This window comes from Humulus lupulus, chromosome 1 (genome assembly GCF_963169125.1).
Source record: "Humulus lupulus chromosome 1, drHumLupu1.1, whole genome shotgun sequence".
Taxonomy (NCBI): Eukaryota; Viridiplantae; Streptophyta; class Magnoliopsida; order Rosales; family Cannabaceae; genus Humulus; species Humulus lupulus.
Genome location: NC_084793.1, coordinates 180,736,148 through 180,753,344, shown reverse-complemented (window position 1 = coordinate 180,753,344; position 17,197 = coordinate 180,736,148). Strand labels below are relative to the sequence as shown.

At 37.7% G+C, this 17,197-nt stretch overlaps 1 protein-coding gene across 2 annotated transcripts; it reads right to left on the bottom strand.

Annotated features, from left to right (window-relative positions):
- Positions 1-754: 754 nt before the first annotated feature.
- Positions 755-12,132, bottom strand: LOC133801023 (protein FAR1-RELATED SEQUENCE 11). Of its 2 annotated transcripts, none has more exons than XM_062239154.1 (4): positions 11,897-12,123; positions 10,061-11,088; positions 8,778-9,221; positions 755-1,594 (listed from the first exon to the last, which is right to left on the bottom strand). In XM_062239154.1, exons 2-4 carry the CDS (start codon positions 11,036-11,038, stop codon positions 977-979), a joined length of 2,040 nt encoding a protein of 679 aa, XP_062095138.1. In that variant the 5' UTR covers positions 11,039-11,088; positions 11,897-12,123; the 3' UTR covers positions 755-976. The 2 variants fall into 2 exon arrangements, with proteins under 2 accessions (XP_062095138.1, XP_062095144.1); XM_062239160.1 differs by lacking the exon at positions 755-1,594 and adding an exon at positions 5,329-5,848 and having other exon boundaries at positions 11,897-12,132.
- Positions 12,133-17,197: the final 5,065 nt, after the last annotated feature.

Below are 17,197 nucleotides of genomic sequence, written 5' to 3'. Positions count from 1 at the left end.
AAAAGTATGGATGAGGACCATAACCCTTATTAGATAGCTCATATATTTAAACAAGAGTAATGATATCATTACTCTTTCAAACAAAATGTTCATGTTTAAGCTACCTTCCCCTTTGAGTTATGATAAATGAATATGTTTATAATTGACAAGTGCCTAATTTGAAACTTAACTTAATACCTTTTTGATTAGGTAACCGTCTTAGATGTGTGTATTTTGAAACTCTAATTTAAAATAAATGAATGTAATGCTTTAATATTTTTTATATATTGATTTTTTTTTAATTTCTCAAATTTAAATAGTTTATATTGAACTTTTCATACATATTTGATATGTTTCATAAATTACCTTTCAATATGAATAATTCAAATATATTATATAATTTTTATTTTACTTCTTTAAATTTAATTAAAGATTATTTATCACATGCCCAATCCATCAGTAAATCAAACACAGTATTAGATATTCAGTATAATCATATTCAGTCCCATCATTTTTAATCATGTCCGCATAATGCAGTACTGCGTGCCAAACTAAACAAAATTCAGTGGACCAGAATCAGATAAAGGGCAACCAAAATTTGCTATATATTACCCTCCTGCTAGTGGTTATATGAACAAATTGTTTAGAATTCATTTTTATTCTTCCGAAAAAAAAAAACATACATACAACAGTTCCTTTCTATATTTTCTTTCCTCATATATAATTTCTCATTAAAGCGATCTCCTATAACTATAAGAATATGACAATTGAAATGTAATCCGACAAAAAAAAACACTAGGAATTTGCCCAAATAAAAACTACAAAAATGCCATGCAAAACTTCAGTCCACATGCCAGCTCCCAGAACTAACACATTTTCTGTCCCATTAGCATGTTCCTATTCTAGTTGCTTTCTTTACCAGATCTTAGCATGATCTAATTTCAACAACAACAAAAATGTAACTATTCTAGTTGCTTAAAATATACATGGTATCAGATCAAATATTCCTATGGAATGATGGTATCTCTCTTGTAGTTTGCAATGAAACTGGCTGCTCCCTTACCTGAGATAAGAGAATTGACACTTGCTCAGTTGCCATGTCTAATCTTTCCTTAGACTTGGTTGATTCTGTTACAAGAGTAGATACCAAACTTTGCAAAACCTGAATTTTTTCCCCGTGGTCACTTGGAGCATTCTGAAGAAGTTTTAGTGAAGGTGTACTGATCCGGCGCCACCGGTCGGGAAGATATCTATCAGGAATCTGAAAGCAATTTCCAGTTGAGAGAACTCGAAGAGAATGTCGGCAGAGAATTCCAGAAAACTCAAAATGATGGCACCTGCAACTTATGATACCTTCCCGGGGAACCCAATAAACTTTGCGTCCTCCCTCAGCTTTTGTATGGTGTCTAACAAGAAAACCATCTTCCATCTGAAAAGACGCATAGTGGGCAGCCAAAACAAGTTGTTCTTGGAGTTTAGAAAAGGCATAAGGAGTTAGGATTGAGGCAGCATGGGATTCCATAGGTGCTCCTGTTTTCAGACATATATTTTGGAGATTCTGTTGCATTGTTTGTTGTTCTCCAGCTTGATCTTTGAAATCCACAGCTGCAGCAGCCTGCTTGTTCAATGCAAGTAAATAATATCAGGGAAACTGTTCACCATAAAACCTGTGACACCCTCCAAATCCTATTTGACTATTACAACGCATCTATGAACTCCATAGTCCCGTATTCTTTAATCAAAACTGTCTCCCATGATACCAAAAGATACACCTCACTATTAGACAATCTATGAAAAATCATTGTGAATTATATAAATAATTACATAGAGAAAATAAACAGCACCTTAGCCAGTTACAAGTCCCAAAGCCAATAACAGTGGCATGTGGGTATTATTGTTATATGTTGATGTTTCTGTGGCTGGAAAGGCACAATGGAAGCTTTCTATCTAGAGGAATACAGAATTTCTCCTGTAAAGGATTAAATTTTGGGTTGCTCTTGGGAAGTTTAGTACTAAAGATTCCAAAAACTAGTTATTTCAGATTTGACTGGCTATTGTGATACTTGGTTGTCATTATATTTATAAGACGATGCCTTGCCATCTTTTTGTCATTGCTCTTTATTATTAATATATCATACCCTACTTTTCTCTTCTGGTTTTATTTTGTTCTTTAAAAGAAAGAGTATTTTTTTCCCTCTCAACATTATGCGTTAAACCTCTTTTACGATTTCATGGTATTTGATTGCGGCTTAATCTTTTTTTCATATGATATATTCCAAATCTAAGCATCTACGTGTTAGATGACAACAGGACTTTTGAAAAGCTTGATTACTATTACATATTCCTTTCACAAATCATGGTTTGGAAGTTCATATATAAAATGATAAAACATTACAGAACTTTAAATCTTACATGCACAAACGAGTTACAAAAAGAAAATTTTGAATCAAACTTCTTATTCATGAAAAATATGACAATTTTTTTTATCCTATTAAAGTTTCCTAGTTTTTCCTTTATCCTTGGCATTGTTTCATAACTGTATTACTTAGTGACAGATAAAAAAGGGTGCTGTATTCTGAAACATCACATATATGACATAAGCCTATCTCAAAAGCTGTCATCGTACACTGTGGAAAATATATTCTGATATTTTATTTCTTTGAGAGCACTGCCATTTAAATAGGCACTTTACAAACTATAGACTAATTTGGTATTAAATACCAAATATTCTTGGGTAATTACAATAGTACTAAATCAACCTAAAATCCTCCAAAAAAAGAAAAAATATATTGTGTACAGATTGGTTTTCTATTCTTGAGGGATACCGAATTAATTAAAACAATAACAGAAAATAAAACACAATATTTTCTACACCCTCCCTCAAGCTGGTGCATAGAGATTCCACATGCCCAGCTTGAAAACAATCTCATTAAAGCTGTCTTTCGATAAGCCTTTAGTCAGAATATCAGCCTGCTGTTGTTTGCTGGGAACATACACAACACATAACTCTTTCTCTTCAATTTTTTCTTTAATGAAGTGTCTATCCACTTCCACATGCTTCGTCCTATCATGATGAACTGGGTTATGTGCAATACTGATTGCTGATTTGCTGTCACTATATAACTTTAAAGGCTTCGTTCTTTGAAGTTTCAGCTCTTCAAATATACGTTTAATCCAGATTAGCTCACATACTCCTTGAGCAAGAGCTCTAAGTTCCGCTTCTGCACTACTTCGAGCTACTACTGACTGTTTTTTATTTCTCCAAGTAACTAAGCTCCCCCAAACTTTGGTACAATAGCCAGTGGTTGATCTTCTATCCTCAACTGATCCTGCCCAATCAACATCAGTGAATACCTCAACACCTTGTTTGTCATTTTTCTTAAACAATAAGCCAGTCCCAGGTGTTTTCTTTAGGTAACGTAAGATTCTGTATACAGCTTCTAAATGTTCTTCAAGAAGATTGTGCATGTATTGACTAACCAAGCTCACAGCGAAAGCAATGTCGGGTCGGGTATGAGACAAGTAGATTAGTTTACCCACTAATCGTTGATACATTCCCTTATCTACCATTTTCTCTTTTGTATTCTTTTTGTACTTGCCTTTTGGTTCAACTGGAGTTGCTACAAGTTTACAACCACTCATTCCGGTTTCTTTGAGAAGATCCATAATGTATTTTCTCTGTGATACTGAAATTCCTTGTTTAGTCCTTGCCACCTCCATACCTAGAAAGTATTTCATAGGTCTAAGGTCTTTCACTTCAAACTCCTGGGCTAGTACACCTTTAAGCTTGTCTTGCTCTTCATAATCATCACCTGTTATTACCATATCATCGACATAAACAATGAGGATACTCACCTTACCCTCTTGTGAGTGTTTGAAAAACAGTGTGTGATCAGATTGAGCTTGTTTGTAACCATGCCTCTTTATCACCTGATTAAATCTTTCGAACCACGCCCTTGGAGACTATTTTAGACCATAGAGAGATTTTTTCAGATGACATACATTCTCTTTTCCATATCTGTCTTCGAAGCCTGGAGGAATTCTCATATAAACTTCTTCCTCCAAATATCCATTGAGAAAGGCATTTTTGATGTCTAGCTGCTGTAAGGGCCAATCTAGATTGGCAGCAATAGATAACAGGACCCTCACAGTATTAAGCTTTGCAACAGGAGCAAATGTCTCGTTGTAATCTACACCATGTGTTTGAGTGAACCCCTTTGCAACTAGTCTTGCATTGTACCGGTCAATTGTTCCATCAGCCTTGTGCTTAACTGTAAACACCCATTTACACCCTACCACATGCTTATCTCTAGGCCGATTGACAATTGTCCATGTGGTGTTGGCTTCTAACGCCCCAATTTCGTCATACACTGCTTGCTTCCATTCTTTTTGTGCAAGTGTCTCGGCAATATCCTTGGGAACTACCACTTGCTCAACTTTTGACAGGAAGGCTCTATAGTCAGAAGTGAGTTTACTATAACAAACATATCTGGACATTGGGTGTTGAGTACAACTCCGAACTCCCTTTCTTTTGGCAATAGGTAACTCAGACTCAGGTTCAATCACACTGGAAGACTCAACATTAGGAATATTATCAAGTAAAATAGGTTCAAGAGAAGTATTACTTACATCAGGAGTAGTCTGTGGATCAGATTCATGAGATGTTAGAGCATTAGTGGACTGTATTACTTGATGATGTTTTGGTCACCGAGACTAGACTAAGAGCTCCTTAGTCTTAGGTGGCTGAGATTGTTGTTGCTCAGATGAGTTTGGAAACTCTGAACTTTCAGGAAAAGCCTTGGGAAGACAGGTATCCCAACTAGAAACATCACTCACTGTCCCTCCCTGAAGTGAAAGGTTGGGATAAAAGGGTTTTTCTTCATGAAATGTAACATCTATGGAGACATAGAGGCGACGAGTGGGGGGATGATAGCACTTGTATCCCTTTTTTGTAGAAGAATAACCCAAAAAGACGCATTTAAGGGCTCTAGGATCAAACTTAGATCGATTTGGACCGAGAACATGAACATAAGTAACACACCCAAATGTTTTCAAGGAAAGATTAGAAACCAGCGGTGTATTTGGATATACCTTGAGAAGCATAGATAGAGGAGTGTGAAAGTTCAACACTCGAGAGGGCATTCTATTGATAAGATAGGCAAAAGTGAGGATAGCCTCACCCCAAAAATGTTTTGGAACTGAGGTTGTGAACATAATTGCTCTAGCAATTTCCAATAGGTGTCTATTTTTTCGTTCAGCAATCCCATTTTGTTGGGGTGTGCCTGCACATGAACTTTTATGCACAATGCCATGAGAAAGAAGATAATCACCTAAAATTGAGTTGAAATATTCAGTTCCATTGTCAGTGTGTAAGACTTGGAGATTTGCATTGAATTGATTTTTGACCAGAGTGGAAATTTTTAAAAATCATGGAAGCATCAGATTTGGATTTAAGCAAAAACACCCAACTAACACGTGTGTGATCATCAATAAAAGTGATAAACCATTTTGTATTTGTAGTATTGGTTATTCTAGATGGTCCCCATATATCACTATGAATAAAATTAAAAGGCCGAGTTGATTTGTAGGGGACAGAACAAAAAACAGCACGTGTATGTTTGGCGAATTGACAAATTTCACATTTAAGTAAGCTCAAGTCTTTATTCTGAAACAACTTAGGAAATAAATATTTTAAATATGAAAAACTAGGGTGACCTAGCCTATAATGCCACCGAATTATATCATTATTATTAGCAGAAATACAACCAGAAATAAAAGCGTTATCAACTTGAGCAGGAGGAAACAGATCAAAGTTATACAGCCCGCTACATGCCTTCGCATTCCCAATCATCTTCCCCGAGGACATATCCTGAAAATTACAACCAAGTGGTGAGAAGGAAGCAAAACATTGCTGATCATGAGTTATTTTACAGACAGAAAGAAGATTACAGGAAAGATTGGGAACATGAAGAACATCATGGAGTATAATGAAAGATGATAATGTAATAGATCCTTTACCAGCCACAAAAGAAAGAGAACCATCAGCTATTTTAATTTTTTGAGTACCTGGGCAAGGAGTATAAGTGGTAGAGTAACTGGACTGACCAATCATGTGGTCTGAAGCCCCAGAGTCTACTATCCATGCAGATTTTTGAGCATTGAAGGCAGCAGAGGTACCTTGAGTGGAAGTAGACGAAGGATCAGATGCGGAAGCATTGGTTGTCGTGATCAATAGCTGATGGAGTTGAGTGATTTGGGCTGGAGAAAATGGGAAAGGCTCGGGTGGTGCTGCTGTCAAGGCCTGGCTGTCAGAATTGTTACGATTAGAGGATCGAGGTTTCCAATCAGCAGGTTTCCCATGAATCTTCCAACAAGTCTCCTTGGTATGACCAACCTTATTGTAGTGAGTACACCAGGGACGATCACGGCGAGTCCCTCGAGAATCATCACCATTATTAGGACGTCGGGCAGCAAGAGTAGATTGCTCAGTTTCAGCAGCAAGAGGGGAACCCATCATGACTCTTTTGCGACTCTCCTCCCTACGAACCTCTGCAAAAGCTTCACGAATGGTGGGAAGAGGATTTTTTCCCAAGAGACGACCACGTACCTCATCAAGGTCTCAGTTAAGTCCATGGAGAAAATCAAAAAGTCTCTCGATCAAGCATTTTTTGATAAAATGAGGCATCAGCAGAGCATTTCCATTCAGGAACATAAAATAAATCAATTTTTTGCCAAAGATTATAAAGAACACTATAATATTGAGTTACCGTAAGAGAGTGTTGTCGCTGGTCTCGAAGCCGAGATTTGAGTTCAAAATCTTGAGCAGAATTCTCCAAATCTGAGAAAGCTTCCTGGACAGTTTCCCATATTTCTTGAGCAGTGGAAAGAAACAAATAAGTCTTACCAATATCCACCTCCATTGAGTTGATCAGCCACGCCATGATAAGAGAATTCTCGGACTCCCATTTGTCATAAGATGGATCGGCAGGTTCAGGAGCAGCAGTAGAACCAGTCAAATACCCCAAGCGTCCGCGACCACGCAGGTACATCTTCACGGATTGGGACCATTGCAAGAAATTCTGACCATTCAATTTGTGGATGGTAATTTGGAGAAAGTTTTGGTGATCAAATGAAGGAGAGGCATTAGAAGAGCCCTTATTGATGGTGGAGTCGGCTGTGGTATCATCAGAGATGGTGGGATCAGGTAAGGTGGCCATGAGGAAGAAGAGAAGGCAGTGATATTGAAGAGAAAAAAAGGCTGCAATTTCTGAGGGTAGGCTATGATTTCTGAGGGAGAAAAAAATTGTGATTCCTTAGGGTGAGGGTATTTGCTTTGATACCATGTGGAAAATATATTCTGATATTTTATTTCTTTGAGAGCACTGCCATTTAAATAGGCACTTTACAAACTATAGACTAATTTGGTATTAAATACCAAATATTCTAGGGTAATTACAATGGTACTAAATCAACCTAAAATCCTCCAAAAAAGGAAAAAATATATTGTGTACAGATTGGCTTCCCATTCTTGAGGGATACCGAATTAATTAAAATAATAACAGAAAATAAAAAACAATATTTTCTACATACACCCACAAATGTCACTGGCAAAGTAGCATTGAGAAAGCGAATGCCTTATAGTCCTCTCCTTATTGTTGAAAATCCATACAACCAGTATAACACTGTCTAGAAAGTTATCCATGTACCCGAATCAACAATATGAAAATGAGATATTAGCCTAAATTTACCCTTTACAATTAGTTAATTTTTATTATCTCCACCAATTTTGTCCAAAACTAGCTGATATGGGAGTCTGAATTTTAGTTGGTATTTTATTTTTTTAATCACAAGTAACATAGCCTACAAGGCATCATGTAAGAAAATATCAAATACAAGGGGTTTCTTCCTAAGTTCAAAAAATACATGTTAGAAAAAGAAAATAATATATATAGGGAGCTTTAACGAACTCTGAAAAAGTTCCTACTGGTAGGAATTTTTTCTATTTTCGGTACACTCATAAATTGTAATCTCGTTTTTTTTATATGACAGTGTATATTATAAAAGTCCTCCTACAAATTTTTTACAAATTATGAATAATTTAGGGTGCCAAAATTAGAATTCAAACTGTTTTTTTCACGCACGCATAAAAATAAATAACAAAACAGACAGACGTGCAACAAGCTATTTAAATCTTAATTTCAACACTTTAAAATTTGTGGGAGGTTCTCTACAACTACAATGTACACCGCCATATAAAATAAATTAAGGTTACAACTTATCCATGTGTCGAAAACCCAAAAAGTTCCTACCAATAGGTGAGAAATAAAGTCCCTACTGCAATTATTCCCATATATATAAAGATCATTTTCTAACATGTTCCCTTTTTCTAATTCATATTAGAGAACAAATTCACAACATCCAAAATTTCGTAAACCAGGACCATAGGAAACCTCATGGAGCTACTGAGACTAGGACAGCTACAATTCTCAAACATCTCTCCATTTATCTGAGCCCTTGCAGGATAAATACCAAAAGAACTATATTGGATACGATGCATAAATTACTAAGTCTTCATATGTTGATATCCCTATGAACGTTGGTCCTATATTAAGTTATTAACTACTAAATTACATCTCTGTTCAACAAACTATTTATAGCAAAGTAAATTTAGAAAATTATCCAAGGAAAACAAGAGTTGTAACATGTAGAATAAATAAACAATGAATAATATACGATAACAATAATAATAATTATAAAAAATAGTGGAGCTGAAAGAAATAGCAATGGTAACAACATACTTGTTCGACAAAGTGGGCAAGCCTGGTCTGTGCACCCAAGAATCGTTGGATGAAAGCATTAATTGACTTTGACTGGCCAATTGTAGTCAACCCAGCAAAAAAATGGCTTCTCAAGAAAGGTAATGCCCAAAGTGAGCGTAAGCCATATAAGTTAATGATATGCCTGTTACTGTGAAGCCCGAAAGAATTCACCATCTCCCTCCAACCTAGTTCAAAATCCTCTATTGACTCCAAATTGTAGAGTCGATAAAACTCACCCTTCCATTCATTGTAACGTTCCCCCAAAACTGCATTGAACCAGGAAGGGAATTTTGCCACAATCATCCATATGCAAAGTGCATGTTTGGTGGTTGGCATTTCCATGCTTATTGCTTCTTTGAGACACATATTTTGGTCAGTGAGTATCGTCTGAGGTGCCTTTCCACTCATGAACCCTAAGAACACCTTCCAACCAAATAGCAATGAAAACAGAAAATCAATGTAAAACTTAACAACCAAAACTGTTCTAAACAAAACAAAAGCATGCATGTTAACACGTGTTTTTTTAGTGATTGTTTTCCAGTCACCATCCTTGTATTGTACTTTATATTAACACAAGTTTAATTTGTCTTTTTTGTAAAAAAAAAAACACACACACACACATGTTCATGCCTTAGATTTTCTTTTAAAAAAATTAAAATAAAAACCAAGACAAAACAAACTTTTATTAATATAAAGTCTTAGATTTTTATTGTTATTATTTGTTTTTGTGGCATTCATGTCTTAGATATTGATCAACCTCAAAAAGAGAATTTCTATCAAACTTATATTTCTTGTTGTTAATGGAAACCATAGCAATGAACATAGAGGCATTGACAATATGCAAGGAACTAATCATCAGTGATGCACATTTAGCTTAGATATGAGACTAAAGGCCAAGGATTTATACAAACTAAGAAAAGAGCAAGTGCCCTTTCATTTCAAAGGTGCAATTTAGAACATTATACTCCTTAAAATATTTTATATTTTCGAGAAATGGAATACATCAAATTCATCATTCAAACTTCGGACACTCAGCCAACTGCAGTTTGAGCATAGCCCAAACCTCGACAGTCACCTGTCACCCTAAAGACCTCTTCCCTCCACCATCCTAGCTATTCAATTTCATATCTGATTTTTTCTTCATTCTTCACTGGCTCCAGTTATGCCACGTAAAAGAATGAATTAATTGATATAATAAAACCATATGTGCATGACATGGTGACAGGTCAGAAAATTAAATAAAATATATTATACACTATTACCTTCAATGCCCATGAAAAAGATCTCAAGCTTTCTTCTCGTAGCAGCACACAGCCAAAGAAGCAAGGCATCCCATAATTATTCATACCAACCCATATACCAAGTGGCATGTCAAATACAGTCAATCGATGGCTCGTGTCAAACACCACTGCATCGCCAAAAATATCATATGCCTGGATTGATGATGCGTATGACCAAGCAATGTTCTCTAGTCGGTTGTTGGAATCAAGAGTGTATTCAAATTTGAAGTTGGGGTCTTTCTCCTTAATATTTCTGCACATTCTTAATAAGTCTATGCTCTCTTCTTCTGGGTCTAGCTTCCTAAATGACTGCAGTAAATTTCTCACATCCTTCTCTGTGAAAGGCAGATATCCTGGCTCCACACATTTCTCAAGCTCCATGAGCCTCATCATTTGCTGCACGGAAATTCCAGTTTTGGCAAACATAAGGATTCGGCTCTTATCTGACTCTGAAATGGTTCTGTATGCTGGAAGAAAACGAACTTGGTTTGGCTCCAATAATTCGTGGTTATGATGGTTTGCGAAACCTGTGACACGCCATTCTGGTCCTCCCAATTCTGTCGCTTTGCTAATACGCATGTATGCTTGACACCCACATCGAGAAGATTTTCTATTTCTTTGAGGTTTGCTTTCATTGGAGGCTTTGATAGGGGTATTGCCAGCACGGTGGCAAACAAAGTAACGTCTTGTAAGTCCTTTGCCAACCCCATCTTTTCCTTCAGTTCGGTGGCGACGTATTGAGAATCCACATCGTTTTGCAAATTCACTATAGAATTCATAAGCAGCATCATGAGTAGAGAATCTTTGCCCAATGTATGGAATCGTGTCATTAGTGGTTTCTAATGAAAGCCTGGTCTCATCAAGTGATTCTGCTGTGCTGCTTGTATCATCCAAAGATAATGAGCGATGGTCCGAAGGATCATCATAAACCACTAGCATCTCTCCAGCCTCATCAGACATTATGCTCTCATCAATCTGATTAACATCAACCTAAGAATCTAGCACTATTACTGGAAGCACAAGAAGAAAAAAATCAGATTCATGATAAAAAAAATATTGCAAGGGCAAGGAAAAAAAAAATCTACCAATCAACATCAACCTACCCTCTAAACATGAATAGAAAGTAAATAATTCCCTTGCCACTTAATTTTTTACTTTCGAATCAACACAAAAAAATTAATAGTTCCAACCAAACAATAATTGACTTAATGCAAAACACAAATTGTTTCATATTGATTTTGGGCTCCAATGCTCTCACAGCCGACTAAAATATGTGCACCAAGATGAAAACTTAAGCTAGAATGCCTATAATGGAGACAGAGAGAGCAAATAGACCAAAATGACAATACCCAAAGGATATCAGATAAGCACAAGAGAGCAAAAGCGCCTTCCAGACCATATATATTATGGGCAGAATATAAGAGTTTATTAATGAAAATAATCAAACTGGAAAACATGAATTTGAAATGTTCTAATCAATTGGGTCCGATAGAGCCATAAACCTCTGTTAATCAAACGATTCGAGCATAACCCAGCTGACATAAACTTCACATAACTCTTTTACTTGGTAATTTCCGGGCGAGGAAGACAAAAATAAAATTCATGATGGTTCAGATACGAAGACAAAAAACATTTCAACTTCAATTTCAAATACTCCTATACAAAGACCAATTTGGCGGTTCTGATTTGAACTCGAATTTCACCGAAATAAAAATATAATTGAAAGAAATGGAAGGGGGATACTATGTTTGATAGAAATGCAACTGTGTGGGATATTGATTAGGTGAAATTGAAGCAATGGAGGCGGTCTGAAATTACCAGTAGAGAAATCAAATTCGGGAGAAGAAGGCAGCTTGGAGACGGCAGCGTGAAGTCCCTTGGAGGATTAGTCCCCAAACAAATTTTTGCGTCAATTTTCCCGAGAAGCAAACAGAGGGGTTGGAAAATAATGCCGTCGAAATTGAGAGAGAGAGGGAGTGAGGTTTTTTCTTCTTCTTCTTCTTCTTCCGGGGGAGAGGGAGTTGCACCTCCACCACGTTTTTTATTTATATTTAAACCGTTTTTTTTAAAATTGAAAATGAGAATCTATATCTCTTCTATGTAACAAGTGTTTAACGTTTTAAGGATTTTTTATTTTTTAATCATATCTTCAACTAAAAACTCTTATATTTAATATAATATTCAAATATTATTTAACTTTAATGTGTAAACATCACTTAAATTTAAATAAAATAAAATAAATAATTAAAAAAATTATAATATAATATTTTTGAAATATTTTACAATGATAATTATTTAAAATTAATAAATAATTAAACAAATTAAAATAACATATTTTTTTTAGATATTTTACAATAATAATTATTTAAAAATAATAAAATCATACAATTTATAACTTAAATAAAATTTAATTAAACTTAAACTTAAACTTAAACTTACTTATTAGAATAACGTCATAATAAAAATATAATATAATTTATTGTCAATTAGCAACAAATTATTTTTAAAAAAAACTAACAAAAAATTTAAATTTAAAATACACGTATAATATTTAATATTATATTAAACTTATAATATATAATATTTTGTTATAACTCCCAAATTCAAAAACTAGAACAAATATAAATTTTGTTAACTGGTTTTTTGTCAACTAACGCGGAGTTAAAATAATTAACTAGAGAGCTTTCATTCGGACAATCAATGAACCATAAATAAGTCAAGAACCAAATAACTATGAGCAATGAATGATAAAAGACACCATAAATTATAGAGGTTCGGCCCAAAAAAAAGGTAATGACCTACTTCCTCTTTAATTTTTATTAATCTTTAAGGTTTACACAAGATGACCAGTGAAAAACATGTACGATTCTAAATGTAAAAACAATACAGAATAACAGAAATCGCTGCTAAGTGTTCCTAACAGACTGGTTGGTATATTTCTGGCGCTAGTCGATAGGCTAAAAATCTGAACCCCTTCCACAGTGGTGGAAGACTTGTATTTATATTGTCCCCAACGCCCAGGAAGTTGCACCTGCACCGCAACTGCTGCAAAATATATCTTCCTTTTCGTGGGTAGTTGTAGTCCTATTCCTCAGGAGTTTGACCGAGTTTTCAGGTGAACTGTTAGGCGTGAAGAGGATGTAATTGACTTCATTCGACCAGGTTTATCGAGTTTCCTAGAGAGCATACCGAGCAGCCTCTTTTCTAGTAAGCATATCACGCATCTGCTTTCCTGGTGAGCATACAACGCAATAATTGTTATTCATTTGGTAATTGTGCTCTCTCCAGCTTGTTTGACTGTTGGATGCCTATGCCACATGTGAAGAATATGATGACACGTGCCCACAATATGAGGCCATGTGTCCAACCTTCATGCCCTGTCAGCTGTGTATATTTTTGGGATAACATTTGCCCCCAAGTTTGCAATGGTGCTGAGCAGTATGTAAACTTTCCTTCTGGATACCACCCCGTCCAGCCTGGTCGGGGGTATGTTCTCTTTACTACATAGCATCTTCATTCAATAGAGTTGAAGACCTTTGCACTTCTTTAAGTTTCCAAGAAATGACTTTTCACTCTTTCCCGCCTCCTTTTGATACCATAAAGTGTCATAATGGCTTCTCTAGATAACTGTACCATTGGTTTGTGCAGTTACCGAAGAGTGGCTAACGTGTTGGCGGTTGAGGCGAAGTGACTGGAAGGACATGTTAGGTGGTGTGCTGACGTGTCTAGGGAGACGTGCTTGCAGCAGTTGAAAGGATGTCTCATCAATGCTCATAGGAGGAGGTAGAGCGTTGATAGCTGGACTATAAATAGCTTCCTTCTCTTCTGACTTCATTTTTTACAGTCTCTTCTCCTTTAAAACTCCCCCAACGCTCAGAACTTCTCTCTTTGTGAACTTCGAGTTTTTACACCGACCAGTGCCCAGCTCGCAATCACTGAAGCTTTTCGACTCGTGTTACCCTCGCAGACCTACTACCAGTAAGTTCTTATTTTTCTTCCTTGGTATATCTGTGATTTATGCAAGAATACTTCTGTTTTTTCTGCGGCCGTGGGTTTCTTTTTTGCCAAACCCTTGGATTTCTTGCATGAATGTTGTTTGAATCAGTAAATAAAAAACTACTTTGAGTAGCTATTGTAACGGGTAACCTGTTTTATTTTCTGATTTTACAAAAAACCATTTCTTTTACGGCCCATTTTGGTAGATTTGTGTTCGGTGTTCTTGAAGAACACCAAGAACATCTCTCTGGTAAATTTTTCGGGAAACCCTTCATTTTCTCGGTTTCTTTCACTTTTGATCTTGTCTTCCTTCTACACGGTATATTGTGCCATGTTTACTCCTGAGCTAGTCGGTATACCCTATGACAATTATACCAACCGGTGTTGGTCGGTGCTTTCACCTCATTTTCCTTTTTTTCTTGTGTGGGCAGACTACTCGGGGGAGGTGATCACTGAACTCCATCACTGTGTCTTCCATTACAATGGCTCGTATCAAAAATACAACTCGAGGTTCAAATGAAGAAGATCCTCGCGTAGCGCGGCGCGCCTACTGGAGGGGATCTCAGAGAGGCATCACCCCCCGAGGAGAAGCCCAGTGGCTCGGGACAGGAAGAAGATTCTAAGATTGAGTATGCTACGGAGATTTATACTGAGGCATCCCTAAACCCGTTGGCCAAGAAGGAAGAGGGTTCTCCCTATGTAGCTCCTGCTAGTACTATTTCCATTAAACAAATACAGAATGTGAAGGAGCATTTTAAGCTGCAGGGTGTATCCGTCTTCAAGCCTACTGCCTGTCAGACTGCCAATTACCCCGGGGCCCAATTCTGTGCCTGGAGCCGATTCCATATGACTGCTGGAGCCACTCTCCCTCTTCAGCCATTCTTTCGGAGTGTGGCTAATTATTTTGGGATTTGCCCAACCCAGATTAGTCCCAAGGGCATTAGGTTTCTTTTCACCCTTTATGTATTGTACAAATCCTTAAATTGGCCAGTACCTTATGCCCACGAAATTAATTACCTCTTTGACCTTAAATCTAGTCCCCGGCAAGGCCACTTGGGGTATTTCTATTTCAGCCATAGGGATTCCAATATTTACCTGGCCAATACGGACAGTATCTCCAAGGTTGGGGAGTATGTCAGCTAGTACTTCCTCACTAAAAACATTGATGCCACCCGCCTATCTTTTCAACGCAATGGTCCCTTTAGTTGTCCGGCCCTTTCTCGGGAGATGGCTAAACGTGCTCGTAGGTTGGCTGCCATGAACCCCGACCTTAAAGACATGGTGGCTTTGACCATCGCAAAGAAATTACCCAATGTTGGGCTTTACCCCAATCCAGAGACGCAAGTCAAGGGTGCTACCCCTACTAGACAGTCGCCTAGGAAGCACCTGCCCAGTACTAAGTCGCCCAGTTCTCCACCATCTAAAAAACAAACTAGGCTATATGTACCTCCGTCCAGACCTTGCGTGGCCCACCGAACAAGAAGCTCGACAGGGGTAGTCATCCGAGAGCCTGTTGATCATAGTGCTCCAAAAGCTACCACTGCCTCCCAGTCTGGAAAGGAGAAGCAGATTGAAGTGGAGCATTTAAACTCAAGCTCCTCAGACAGTGATGAGGATGTGCAGCCCAGAGCAGCTGGCTGCTCGGGGGGGAACGAAGAGGGTGGTTTCACTTTCTTTATATAACTTTCTTTGCATTCTTTCATAATTATAATTTTCTACTTGTTCCAATGCTGCTCGACGCCTTACTAACCTTTTATTTTGATTTGCAGATATGTCGTTTGTGCTCTTTAAGAAATTTTCTCAGAAGCATGCCACCAATCCGAGCAATGAGGCTCCCCCAGCCAGAAGACAAACTCTCCTGATGAACTTACCGATCAGGTTGCTAGGACCCCCGAGCAGACTCCTTCTCGGAAAAGGTCACAGTCGCAGACCCCGATTCACAAATCTGGCAAAGGCAATGGACCTCAAACTGAAGAGGTTATTCACTTGTCCCCTACGCCCCCCGAGCAGAGTCCCAGAGGGTGCTGCTGAGGACCCTGCCGAGGAGTTTCATGGACCTTTAAAGAAGGCCTTAGTCATTCATCAAGGCCACGCAAAAAAGGTGTCCTCTACCCAATCTGAATTCATGACTAATCTAAGTACCAAGTCCTTGGAGTATATCACCAGTAATGGCCTTCAGGATGTTGTTAGGGTAAGTATTTGGCATTCTTGGAGCTAATTGATTTTCCTTGTGTGTCATTTGTTCTCAGTTTCCTTATTTCATGCTGTAGGGTATGTTGGTCCTTAGCTATGCTCATTATCGTGCCAAAGGGGCGAGCAAGCAAGTGATTGGCTTGACGAAGGAGTTTGAAGACAAAACCTCCCAAGTTAATGTGTTGTTCGAACAAGTTCAAAATCTTCAACGGACCTCTGAGCAGGTTACTAAGGAAAATGAGAGTCTTAAAAATGTTGTCGAGCAGAGGAACCTTGATGTTAACCAGTTGGAGAGGAGGATCGAAGAGTTGAAGGAAAAGATTGCTCCTGTTGAGAAGGTCGCCCAGGAAAAAGAAGACAGACTAGCAAAGGCACTTAAGCAAGAAAAATATGATCGAGCTGCCGATGCTAAGGCTTTGGAGGATTTTGTCCTGAGCACTTTCTTTGATTTTTGGTTTCATAACAAAACAGTGGACTTCAGTTATTTGGGAGAAGCTTATGATGAGCTCATGTAGTACTGCACTAAGTGGGAGAAGAACGAGGCTCCGGCCGCACCTACCGAGCAGCTGCCAGTCTCCGAGCTAGAGACTGTCGAGCCGCCCACCGAGCCAGTCGCATAGCTTCTGAAGAGGATGTCTTGCCATCCGAACCAAGTTCTTCAACTGAGGCTCCAACTCCTGCGGACCAGTCCAACAATTTCCTAGCCGAAACTCCTGTTGTTGAGCCCGAGCAACACATCCCTGACTCTTGAAAACTCTATCTGTTTTTTTTATATAGTCTATGTCTGAACAAAAGTGATTGAGCCGAGTAGTCTTTATTCTCGCACACTTATTTTCCTTTTGTTGAAACATCAGTTGAACCGAGCAACTTTTAATCTCGAGCGCCTTTTGACACATGTCTATATGATATTTTTATTTGGGTATGTATTTG

Coding starts and splice junctions, on each gene's coding strand:
- LOC133801023 (XM_062239154.1), bottom strand. CDS start 11,038: ATGTCTGATGAGGCTGGAGAGATGCTAGTGGTTTATGATGATCCTTCG. Junction 9,222..10,060: donor CTTTTTCATGGGCATTGAAG/GTAATAGTGTAT, acceptor TTTGGTTGGAAG/GTGTTCTTAGGGTTCATGAG. Junction 1,595..8,777: donor TTGCCCACTTTGTCGAACAA/GTATGTTGTTAC, acceptor TTGAACAAGCAG/GCTGCTGCAGCTGTGGATTT.